The sequence below is a fragment of the Plasmodium chabaudi genome (assembly GCF_900002335.3).
Source record: "Plasmodium chabaudi chabaudi strain AS genome assembly, chromosome: 13".
Lineage (NCBI taxonomy): Eukaryota > Apicomplexa > Aconoidasida > Haemosporida > Plasmodiidae > Plasmodium > Plasmodium chabaudi.
The window spans coordinates 1,139,143-1,152,617 of NC_030113.2; the positions used below are offsets into that span (position 1 = coordinate 1,139,143).

The following is a 13,475-nucleotide window of genomic DNA, read 5'->3' on the forward strand; positions in this document are numbered from 1 at the left end:
ACAGCAAAATGTAATTAACTTCATTGAAACTGCTAATATATCATAAGGCTTTATATATTTAAAGCAATTTCACAATTTTTTTGTGTAATGACAAATTTATCATGCTATGTCTTTTCCCCGTTAAGGCTCATCGCTATTATCCTTTTATTAAAAATAAATTTGTTTAAATGGTTTTTATGTTCGTTTTTTTTTTCAGTGTCTAAAAAGTTAATTATAAATAAGTCATTAAATGTGTATTTTGTATAGGGATAATATTATGAGTTTGTGCAAGGTATTGTTGTGATGCCTTATTAATAAATATGGCCTTATCATTATAAGCTAATATCAACATAAACTCAAATGTGTATATTTACACATTTCATAAATTTCTAAAAAATCAGAATAAAGAAAAAAGTGGTAATTCAAATATGTTTACTTAAAAAATTATTTTTAAATTAATTACTTTACATAATTTTGAAAAAAAAAATCAAATATGGCCAATTAAAAAATATATGATGCCTTAAATTTTTGTAAACTTAAGAAGAAAAAATGCAATATATATAATATGGGATAAAATTAATGGGGGAAGCATAATTAATTAATAAAATTATAAAAAGCTACTTTTGTAAAATAAAATATTATGTGTAATAAATTTCAAAGCGGTATGCGATAATAAATAAAGGATTTACTGCTAAATTAATCATATAGAGAAAAAAAAAGAAAATAAGAAATTAAAACTGAAAGCTTATTTATTTTATATATATATTTTTTTTAATTTGCTATTTATTCTCTGTGATACTTTTTTAAAAATAATATATTTTTTTTATATTTTCCTTTCTTTTGCTTCATGTTTTTGGTAAATTGCTTATATCCTCATTTTTATTATAAGCATCACTTTATAAATAGTCCTAAATTGTTTCAAAATTTTGCGCACACATGTAAATAGTAAATAATATATATACATACAACTATAAAAGATTGGCATATAATTGTGTCACGTAAAATTGAATGAAAATTACACATTTAACTTTGGAAAACAATGAAAGAAATAAAACAAATAGATGTAAAGCCTTTTCTCGAAACATATTATGCAGATAACAGTATAAGTGATGAGTTAAAGGAAGTTTTTGATTATATCGAACTAAACAAGCATAAGAATAACTTTCTTAAATTATTTGAAGAATATTTAAGTGAATATAATAAAAAATTAATAAAAGATGGAAATTTGTTAAAAGACAATGTTATATATGATTATGAATATGTGAAACAATATAATGCGGAGCTAGCCGAAAAGGCAGGGTTAAATTGTGACAACAAATATCAGTGGTGTGTAAAATCAGTCAATTCAATAGATGAAAATTATCAATTTCTAGGATTAGATACAAATATTATTTCTGAGAATATCAACAATAAAATATCATTATTTTTAGAATTATTTATTAAATATTCTGAAAAATTAAATTTAAATATCGAAATCAGTCCTATATTAAATATGAATGAGGATGAATCACATATTTTTGGTCGAATATATACAGACAACGAGATAAATATAAGTGAATCAAATATAATTTTAGAGGGTAATATAAATTATAATAATGGAGATAAAGCACAATTATTAAACTTAAGTAGTATGAAAAACTTATGCTTTTTTTTAGGACAAATTTTAGCTATAAAAGGGAAAAAAGAAATAAATCAATATAGTATAAAATATTATGTTAGTAATATATATGCTGGTTTACCAACTCATTTAAAAGTAAAAATTGACAATGACATTTTATTAAAGCATTTTAATTGCCAAGAAATCGAAAACGATATTAAATCGGAAGAACTGGGCAATGATCAAATATTACAAATGTATAACAATGATAATATACATATTATGGTATGCAATGGATATGTATATAAAGATAATGATTATAGTGATTATTTTGATGTTTTTTTAAAAATTGTAAATGAAAAATTACCTCATGTCGTTTTAATTTTTGGCCCATTTTTATACATTCGTAATTTTAATGAAGCTATTCAAAAAATAGGAGATATTAATGTTATATATGATAACATTTTCAAAAAAATTACCAAATTAGCAAAAAATGAGGCATTAGAAAAAACACATTTTTATATCATTCCATCCATTTATGATTCTATTAATATATACCCACTACCTCAACCACCATTTTGTAATGAAAATTATGTGAACGCAGCTAATAATGTCCATTTCTTATCAAACCCATCTTATATATATATAAATGAATTGAAAATCGCTTTAACATCATGTGACATCATATATAACTTAAATAAAAACTTATTATGTAGACCAAGCGAAATGAAAACATTTTATTTATTTGAACAAATTTTAAGACAGCTTTCGTTTTTCCCCTCATATCCATCTGAATATAATATCGAGATTACAAAATTTAAAAACCTTTTATTTCAGCCGAATAGATTACCCGATATATTTTTGTTTCCATCATTTACTAATGAAAAATCCTATGTTAAGGATATACATAAAAGATTGTTTATATGCCCATATTCCTTGGATTTAAATAAAGCCGAGCCATCAAATTTTTTTTCAAATATTTATATTCTTCCACCAACCGAAACCCAAGAATTGTCAAAAAGGGTAATTCTTGAAAATGTCTTTGTTCGTAATAAGACAAGCTCTTGAAAAATATATAAGATAAAAGGAATACAACTCATGGGAAACTAGTGATGCAAAAACCCAGATAAAAATATTAAAAATAAAGATATATTTTGAAAAAAAAATAAAAAATGAGCATCATGTATACATAACTGTTACTACTTTTAAAGCAAAGAAAACTACTTAATGATGCAATATTTTTTTATATATACATATGTACGCTTCAAAAATGTTGATAACTCTTTAAAATATTATTTTTTAAATACTGGATAAAATTAAATAATTTATGCCATTTTTTCACATTATATACAAGGAACATATTTGTAGGAAATGTATTGCCCTAAAATATTTTAATGGTGTTTTTGTGATATCAATTAATTGCAACTTTGTTAATTGAATTTTTTTTTCATCATACTTTTTATTCTTTAAATTTTGTTTCCTTATTTTTTGCTTTTTTCTCGATAATTTAAACTTACAAAATTTTCATTGAAAACATAATCCGATTATATATTTTTAATATTTAAATAAAAAACAAATGACTTCAAAATTATAATAGAATAAAAATTGCCACAAAAAAATATATAAATAATAATAATAAAATAATCGCCTCTATATTTATCATTATCCAACGGCACATTTTTTTTATTTTAAAACGATGATGGATAATGCATATAGCTCTTTATCCTCAAAAAAAATAAAATTATACAAAATACTAATTTGTTTTAAGTAAAAATTTGTTTTTTTTTATAATTGTGAAGTACCTAAAAGGGAAGGAACATATTGCGCCTGAAATTGTTATCATTTTGTTTTTTTTCAATAAGGTATGCTATAATATACATATTTATGACGATAAAATGTAATTTGTATTGCTAAAAAGGTGGGTTCGTATTATGCAAATAAATTAATAAGGGAAAACGTGAATAAGCAAATGTAAATACGTATATATATGTATTATTCATGTAATAATATATTGTATACCACTCTGTTTATTATATAACGACGTTTGGGATATAAAAAACATTTGTAAATGTACTTAGAAGACAATTTAAATAAAACACATAAAAATATATAAGTTAATAAGAAAATACAATAAAAAATTATGAATAATAGACATCATGATGAATATAGCTTGAGGAGAAGCATCAGTAATACGCTGCGCAATAAATCCAGTTTCCTAAAAAATGGAGCTAATAATAATAAAAATAGCAATTTAAAAAAGTTTGTGCCAAATATAGATAATTTAAAAAGTGTAAATAATAACAATCCCAATGAGGATATAGTTAAATTAGAAGAAAGTATAAATAACAAAAGTATTCAAGAGTTAATAAAAAAAACAATAAACATCGATTTAGAAAAAGAAGAGAGGAATAATAATAATTTTAAAAATAGTAAAAATAAAAGTAGCTTTTCAACTCAAAATATTCAACAAGCATTAAATAATAAAATAAACCCATTAAATTTAGAACACTATAAAGGAAATAATAACGAACTATCCATAGAAAAAGATGGGAAGAACAAAACTTCTATTGATATATATGATTTAAATAATACAAGTAAAAATATTTTTTATAGTAAAAAATGCTCACCTTCGGATGTTCACTTTTTACCATTAACATTGCCATTTTTTAATAACAACGAAAAACACCAAAAATTTTCTAAAAAAATTATGGCCAATGAAAGATTTTTTTTTTCTATTCAGCTACCAAATATGCTACCAGAAGTTATTAAAGATAAAAGACGCAGTAATAGCAGCATACCTGATTATAATAGAATAAAAGGCAAAACTTATAATGATATTGAAAAAAAAAAATATACCAATGAAATAAAAAACGAAGAAAATAATATTGGAAGCCCAAATAAAAAGAATTATGAACTTAGCAACATTAATACATTACCTAATGGGAAATTTGGAAAATTAATTATATATAAAAACAAAAAAATTAAAATGAAAATTAATGGAATTTTGTTTGATATCAATGAAGGATCACAGTGTACATTTTCGCAAGAAATAGGTTGCTATATAAAAGAAAATTCGGAATTTATTTTCCTAGGCAATTGCGAAAATAAGCTAATAGCAACCCCAAATATCGAGAAAATTATAATTAAAAAATAATGGTATATTTTGTGTATATGCATCTCTTGATTTATTTTACACTACTATGTTTGATCTTTTTTTTTTTTATTTGTAACCATAAATTCCAAATATTTATATTATAGTTCCACACACGATACACATTTGAATAAGTTTCATTTTATTTTTAAGTTATGAACTATAAAATAAAAAGTTTGGATATCTGTAATGCTATTATAACTAAAACTATTTTTTTAGGCATTATAATATTTTTTTTATTTAATATTTATGAAAGCCAATAATTATTGTTCCCTTATGTGCAAGTGTTTAAATAAAAAACAATTTATGCATCCTTTTAAAAAATATGTTTATTTTAATTTTTACTACATAATATATTGTATTTTACATATAAATTCTAAATATAATTGCAATATTATTTATAAATTTCAATAATAATGATAATTAAATAACTGGCTTTAAAGATCCAAAGCCTAATTAATAATGTAAGATACAAGACACACCACTAGATTTTAAATTTATTAGTATATAATAATATTTTAAAAAACAATTGATTTAAAACTCTGATAAATCCATGAAATAAATAATTTTTAAAAATTGTTTTTGTTTTTTTAATTAATGTTAAGTTTTAAAGATTTTTAGAAAATTATTTTCTTCGATTTGGCACACTTGACAACCTGCATATTTGTTAATTTTCAATTTTTAAAAAATTTATTAATATTTTATTTATAAAATCCAAAAATGAATATAGGATATATTAAGATTGCTCTGGCACTTTTAAGTGTAGCCGGATATGTTCAAAATATAGCATTTGCAAGCGATTCTGCTCCAGCCTCCAACCCGTAAGAAAACAATTGCAACATATATATTTATATCAATATAAATATGCGTATGCCGTGTATTATGAGAATTATATATATTTATGTGAATGTGTATATGTATAACTATTGAAAAATCAAATAACATCTTATAAATATATATTTTTTTAAATTAAAAATGCAAATAAATTAAAAAATATATTGCCTTCTCCATTTGTAGCTCAAATGACGAATCTAAACACCAATTATCTATCGACCCTGAAGAAGCTAAACAACAATTATTTATCGACCCTGAAGAAGCTAAACAACAATTATCTATCGACCCTGAAGAAGCTAAACAAGCAGCAGATGTTATGGCCGATGCTTTAGCTCTTGCACAAGAGCATGCCCAAAATACAAACGATTACGAATTATATTATAAGAAAGATGATGAAGCAATTCTATATTTTAAGAATTTCAAGAACACTGTAATTGGAAAACTTGAACTTATAGTTCCCAACCCCGATAGTGTATGAATCAACAAGCAATAGTTAATTCATGAAATTGTTTTAAAATAAAAAAATATAGTTGTTAATGTATAAATATATTTTTTATGTTATTATTAGTATGATGGTATAATAAACATGTTAATGGATCCAAATGGCCCAAAGAAAATATATAAGACATTCACTGACGGTATATAATTAATTAATTAATTTAGTGTGGTTATCAATCTTTATAATATATTCTTGTCTTGTTATTATCAATGCCCAATTTGCTATTTAATATTTTTCATTTTGTTAAATTTAATCATGCTCTAATTTGGATGTATACAAAATTATAATATTTTTTAGGAACCCTTTCTCGAATATATGATCCAAATTTACTAATTGTACGACAACAATATAAAAGTATTTGGGGATCATGGCAAAGACATTTTTATGCATTAGTTAACAAAGTTGAAGTAAGGAAATTTATTTTTTTTCTTCGTCCTTCTAGATATACTTTTTTTCATATGATTACACCTTAATTTATGAAAAATTACTTTTTATTAATTTATAGTCATCAGAAGACGAAACTGCAATAATCATGGTTTCATTAGATGTGAATGATTATAATAATAGACCATATAAAATACATGTAAATCCTATTGTAGAAAGTGCTAACTTATTCAAGCCTAATATTAATTCTCAAGACGATATTAGAAATAAAGAATCAAAAAAAATGTATATTAACTTAGTAACATTTTTCATTAAAAAAGAAGAAAATTGTGTTAAAGTTACTTTTGTCGGCTCTGTAAGAATATAAAATTTTTAGTAACATAATTTTATTTTACCATTTCAAAAATATATACTTTTTATATAAATGTGCATATTTTAATATAAATATTCATTCACAATAAAAATGGAGCATTTTATATATTTATTAATTTTTTTTTTTTCTCAGATTGATATGAATGCTTATTCCAGAGCCTCACAACAAACTCTTAGAAAAATTGCAGCTGAAGATATTTTACTTTTTGCCAAACTAAGAAATATTTTTAAAAAGGAATAAACGTATTTCCAAATGATATATTTTAAAAATTCGATACTTATATTAATAAAATCAATTTGTTTTCGTGTGTTATGGTTATTTTAACTTATTGTTACATACACCATTTTATTTTTCAATACTGCTTGATTTACAAATAATTTGTTCACATTTTTTTTGTAAAGATAAATTTATTTTCACAATTGCCAATAAAAATAAATTCATAATTTTCCTTTATATAGCAATATGTTTTTTGCGAAAATGTACGCAATGGTCCCTTCATTGATATCAAATAAATTCCATTAATTTTCATTTTAATTTTTTTGTTTTGTTTTGTTTTGTATATATATACTACCTATTTTTTTATATAAAAAGTTGATTTACAATTCCAATAATTTCAAAAAAGTATAGAAATAAGTATTACAAATACATGGTTTTCAACTGCTTTGAAATTGTATTAAAAATATATATTTAGTAAAATTATATTAAAAGCAATAAAAACAAATCACAGAAAGCATATTTGCCATAATATAAATATTATCAAGTTATTATTATGAAACATTAGAAATAATTGCTATAACCGTGGGGAATCGTATAAATATAATGTGGTTGGTATCCATCTTAAAATAAACTTTAATATTTAAAATTATAAAAATATTATTTATACTCAAAACAAATGGAAAGAAACGACAAAACAACGATTTTTATATATTAATTTATTACAATTTGTATTTCAGCATAACTATTTATTCATTAATATAATTTTTTTCGTATGTTAGATATGCTTAGTGATGTATTCATTTAAACAATATATATTTTTTATACTATTACCTTGCATTTATATTTATTTTACCAATTTTCTATTAGATAAATAAATGATGGTGTCATACAATATACATTTTTTTCTATGCATTAATAAATTCCACATATAATATCCAATTGAATGTATTTCATTTTATTTTTAAGTTATTAAATATAAAAATAAAAAGTATTGGCACCTATAATGTAACATATTAATAATGCTATATATAACTAAAACGACTTTTTAAATGTTATATTATTATTGATATTTAGTGCTTTTAAAGCTGCGATAATTATCTTCACTTATATGCAACGGTTTAAATATAAAAAAATAAATCTATATATTCTTTTAAAAAAAACTTTTACTTTAATTTTTATATATCATAGCATATTGTGTTTTACATATAAAATTCTAAATATAATTGTAGCATTATTTATTTATAAATTTCAATAATAATAATAATAATAATAATAATAATAATAATAATAATAATTAAATAGAGAGCTTTTAAAGAGCCAAAACTTAATTAATAATATAAAGAAAAAAAAGATCCATTAATAAATTCTATATTTATTTATTACTATATAATAATATTTTAAAAAATAATTCGATTTAAAAATATGATAAACGCATGAAATAAATGTTAAGTTTTAAAATTTTTTAAAATATCGTTTGCTTCGATTTAGCATACCTATACAACCTTTATACTTTTATTTTTCATTTTCTAAAAAGCATGTTAATACTTTTTAATATTTTACTTATCAAATCCTAAAATGAAAATAGGATACATTAAGATTGCTTTGGCACTTTTCTGTGTCGCATATTTTATGCAAAATGTAGCATTCGCAACAGACATTGCCCCAAGCACCACCTCGTAAGAAAATAATCGCAAATATATATCGAATATAAATATGTATATCTGTTTATTATGAGAATATTATATATGTTTGTGTGAATTCGTATATGTCTAATAATTGAAAAATCAAAATAGCATCTTATAAATATATATATTTTTTAAATTAAAAATATATTCCCTTCTCCATTTGTAGCTTAAATATCGAAAGTAGACGACCATCTATCAGGCTTCGAGAAGGTAAAGAAACTATAAAAGCTATAAAATATATAGAAGGTGTGGAAGATAGAAATAGTATAAAAGCTTTAGAACGTAAAAATAGTATACCAACTTTCGAACGTAAAAATAGTATAACAACTTTCGAACGTAAAAATAGTATACAAACTTTCGAACGTAAAAATAGTATAACACCTTTCGAACGTAAAAATAGTATACAAACTTTCGAACGTAAAAATAGTATAACACCTTTCGAACGTAAAAATAGTATAACACCTTTCGAACGTAAAAATAGTATACAAACTTTAGAACGTAAAAATAGTATACAAACTTTCGAACGTAAAAATAGTATAATACCTTTAGAACTTAAAAATAGTATAGAAGATATAAAAACTATATATGATTTGGAAGATAAAAATACTATAGAAGCTATAGAAGATAAAAATACTATAGAAGGTATAGAAGGTATAGAAGCTATAGAAGATAAAAATGCTATAGAAGGTATGGAAGATAAAAATACTATAAAACCTTTAGAACGTAAAAATAGTATACCAACTTTAAAACGTAAAAATAGTTTAAAAGCTTTAGAACGTAAAAATAGTATAAAAGCTTTAGAACGTAAAAATAGTATACCAACTTTAGAACGTAAAAATAGTATAAAAGCTTTCGAACGTAAAAATAGTATAGAATCTATAGAAGATAAAAATAGTATAGAAGCTATAGAAGATAAAAATACTATAGAAGGTATGGAAGATAAAAATACTATAAAACCTTTAGAACGTAAAAATAGTATACCAACTTTAAAACGTAAAAATAGTATACCAACTTTAAAACGTAAAAATAGTATACAAACTTTAGAACGTAAAAATAGTATAAAAGCTTTCGAACGTAAAAATAGTATACAAACTATAGAAGATAAAAATACTATGGAAGCTATAGAAGATAAAAATACTATGGAAGCTATAGAAGATAAAAATACTATAGAAGCTATAGAAGATAAAAATGCTATAGAAGCTATGGAAGATAAAAATAGTATACAAACTTTCGAACGTAAAAATAGTATACAAACTTTAGAACGTAAAAATAGCATACCAACTTTAAAACGTAAAAATAGTTTAAAAGCTTTAGAACGTAAAAATAGTATACAAACTTTAGAACGTAAAAATAGTATACAAACTTTAAAACGTAAAAATAGTATAAAAGCTTTCGAACGTAAAAATAGTATACAAACTATAGAAGATAAAAATACTATGGAAGCTATAGAAGATAAAAATGCTATAGAAGCTATGGAAGATAAAAATAGTATACCAACTTTAGAACGTAAAAATAGTATAATACCTTTAGAACGTAAAAATAGTATAAAACCTTTAGAACGTAAAAATAGTATAATACCTTTAGAACGTAAAAATAGTATAATACCTTTAGAACTTAAAAATAGTATAGAAGATATAAAAACTATATATGATTTGGAAGATAAAAATACTATAAAACCTTTAGAACGTAAAAATAGTATAATACCTTTAGAACGTAAAAATAGTATAAAACCTTTAGAAAGTGAAAATAGTATAATACCTTTAGAACTTAAAAATAGTATAGAAGATATAAAAACTATATATGATTTGGAAGATAAAAATACTATAAAACCTTTAGAACGTAAAAATAGTATAATACCTTTAGAACGTAAAAATAGTATAAAACCTTTAGAAAGTGAAAATAGTATAAAACCTTTAGAACGTAAAAATAGTATAATACCTTTAGAACTTAAAAATAGTATAGAAGATATAAAAACTATATATGATTTGGAAGATAAAAATACTATAAAACCTTTAGAACGTAAAAATAGTATAATACCTTTAGAACGTAAAAATAGTATAATACCTTTAGAAAGTGAAAATAGTATAATACCTTTAGAACTTAAAAATAGTATAGAAGATATAAAAACTATATATGATTTGGAAGATAAAAATACTATAAAACCTTTAGAACGTAAAAATAGTATAATACCTTTAGAACGTAAAAATAGTATAATACCTTTAGAAAGTGAAAATAGTATAATACCTTTAGAACGTAAAAATAGTATAGAAGCTATGGAATTTAAAAATACTATAAAACCTTTAGAACGTAAAAATAGTATAAAAGCTATGGAAGATAAAAATACTATAAAACCTTTAGAACGTAAAAATAGTATAGAAGCTATGGAAGATAAAAATACTATAAAACCTTTAGAACGTAAAAATAGTATAGAAGCTATGGAAGATAAAAATACTATAAAGCCTTTAGAACGTAAAAATAGTATGAAACCTTTAGAACGTAAAAATAGTATAGAAGCTATGGAATTTAAAAATACTATAAAAGGTTTAGAACGTAAAAATAGTATAGAATCTATGGAAGATAAAAATACTATAAAGCCTTTAGAACGTAAAAATAGTATAGAAGCTATAAAAGCTATATATGGTTTGGAAGATGAAAATATTATAAAAGCTTTAGAACGTAAAAATAGTATAGAATCTATGGAAGATAAAAATACTATAAAACCTTTAGAACGTAAAAATAGTATAGAAGCTATGGAAGATAAAAATACTATAAAACCTTTAGAACGTAAAAATAGTATAGTAGCTATGGAATTTAAAAATACTATAAAACCTTTAGAACGTAAAAATAGTATAGAATCTATGGAAGATAAAAATACTATAAAGCCTTTAGAACGTAAAAATAGTATGAAACCTTTAGAACGTAAAAATAGTATGAAACCTTTAGAACGTAAAAATAGTATAGAAGCTATGGAAGATAAAAATACTATAAAACCTTTAGAACGTAAAAATACTATAGTAGCTAAAAATGCTACAGAAGGTAAAAAAATTATAAATGCTAAAAGAGCTGTAAAAGCTATAAATCATTTGGAAGATAAAAAAATTGACGGAGATAAAATAGCCTTAGAAGCTAAACAAGCAGCACTTGTTATGGCCGAAGCTTTAACTTTTGCAAAAAAACATGCAATACATACAAAAAATTACAAGCTATATTTTAAAAAAGATGAAGGGGCATTTATACATTTTAAGAAAGTAAACAATACTTACATTGGAAAGCTTGAACTTACAATCCCCAACCCCGATAGTGTATGAATCAACAAGCAATAATTTTAATTCATGAAATTGTTTTAAAATAAAAAAATATAGTCGTTAATATATAAATATTTTTTTTTTATATTAGTATGATGATATAATAAACATGCTAATGGATCCAAATGGCCCCAATAAGATATATAAGACATTCGCTGACGGTATATAATTAATTAATTAATTTAGTGTGGTTATCAATCTTTATAATATATTCTTTGTCTTGTTATTATCAATGCCCAATTTGCTATTTAATATTTTTCATTTTGGTAAATTTAATCATTTTTTAATTTCATATATACAAAATTACAATTTTTTTTAGGAATCCTTTCACGAACGTACAATAAAAATTTACAAATTGTACGACAACAATATAAAAGTGTTGGGGGAGGATGGCGAAGGTATTGCTATGCATTAGTCAAGAAAGCTAAAGTAAGGAAATATTTTTTTTCTTCATCCTTCTAGATACCCTTTTTTTATATGATTATATCCTATTTTATGAAAATATCCTTTTTATTTATAGTTATCAAAGGACGAAACGGCAGTACTCTTTGTTTCATCAAATTCGGATTCTTATAATTGGCAAAAGAGTACAAACCATGTAAATCCTATCATCAAAAGTGCAAACATATTCAATCCTAGTATTCAACCTTACGAAGATTTTAGAAATGGAATATCAAAACAAATGTATATTAACTTAGCAGCATTTTTCATTAAAAAGGAAGCCGATGGCGTTAAACTTACCTATATCAGCTCTGTAAGCAATATGAAAATCTTAGTAACATTAATTTTACTTTGTCATATCAAAAATATATACTTTTTATATAAATGTGCATATTTTAATATAAATATTCATTCACAATAAAAATGGAGCATTTTATATATTTATTAATTTTTTTTTTTTTTCTCAGATTGATATGAATTTTCATACCATATCAACAGACCAAACCTTTGTGAAAGTAGCAGCTGAAGATATTTTACATGTTATCAAACTAAGGAATATTTTTAAACGTAATAAACCAAGTATAAGTGATGATTTTTTAAATTTTGATTCTTATATGAATAGATTAAGTTTACTTTCATGAGTTATGCTTATTTAAATATTGTTGCATAACACCACTTTATTTTTAAATAGTGTTTGATTTGTATATAATTTGCTCATATTTTTTTTGTAAAAATAATTATATATATCTATAAACGATAAGTATGTAATGCTTACGTATGTTTATGTGGCTGTGAAAACTAAATAATAAGCACCATTGATACTAAATATTAAATGATAAATTTTAAATTTTATTTTAAAGAAAATTATGTGTTATAGAGAAATAAAAAACATATACACATACATGTGCAAATTTAAAGTGAAAACAAAACGTTTCTTATATGAATTATAAGTATAATATTCATTTAAATAAAGTAAATACAAAAAATATGATGGTGTATATTTATAATATG

At 22.6% G+C, this 13,475-nt stretch overlaps 4 protein-coding genes across 4 annotated transcripts; all 4 read left to right on the forward strand.

Annotated features, from left to right (window-relative positions):
• Positions 1 to 1,018: 1,018 nt before the first annotated feature.
• PCHAS_1330200 (DNA polymerase alpha subunit B, putative) lies at positions 1,019 to 2,644 on the forward strand (the record flags this gene model as incomplete). The annotated part of the gene is made up of 1 exon (XM_739133.2): positions 1,019 to 2,644. The coding sequence occupies one exon, from the start codon at positions 1,019 to 1,021 to the stop codon at positions 2,642 to 2,644; it is 1,626 nt and encodes a 541-aa protein (XP_744226.2).
• A 1,072-nt stretch (positions 2,645 to 3,716) lies between these two features.
• Positions 3,717 to 4,730, forward strand: PCHAS_1330300 (DNA-directed RNA polymerase III subunit RPC4, putative; the record flags this gene model as incomplete). The annotated part of the gene is made up of 1 exon (XM_731865.2): positions 3,717 to 4,730. One exon carries the CDS (start codon positions 3,717 to 3,719, stop codon positions 4,728 to 4,730), a length of 1,014 nt encoding a protein of 337 aa, XP_736958.2.
• Positions 4,731 to 5,447: 717 nt separating this feature from the next.
• Positions 5,448 to 7,057, forward strand: PCHAS_1330400 (fam-a protein; the record flags this gene model as incomplete). The annotated part of the gene is made up of 6 exons (XM_016799245.1): positions 5,448 to 5,548; positions 5,745 to 6,033; positions 6,130 to 6,199; positions 6,358 to 6,467; positions 6,566 to 6,799; positions 6,950 to 7,057. 6 exons carry the CDS (start codon positions 5,448 to 5,450, stop codon positions 7,055 to 7,057), a joined length of 912 nt encoding a protein of 303 aa, XP_016654561.1.
• Positions 7,058 to 8,608: 1,551 nt separating this feature from the next.
• On the forward strand, positions 8,609 to 13,105 carry PCHAS_1330500 (fam-a protein; the record flags this gene model as incomplete). Its single annotated transcript, XM_016799246.2, has 6 exons — positions 8,609 to 8,709; positions 8,885 to 12,020; positions 12,115 to 12,184; positions 12,343 to 12,452; positions 12,544 to 12,777; positions 12,932 to 13,105. 6 exons carry the CDS (start codon positions 8,609 to 8,611, stop codon positions 13,103 to 13,105), a joined length of 3,825 nt encoding a protein of 1,274 aa, XP_016654562.2.
• Positions 13,106 to 13,475: the final 370 nt, after the last annotated feature.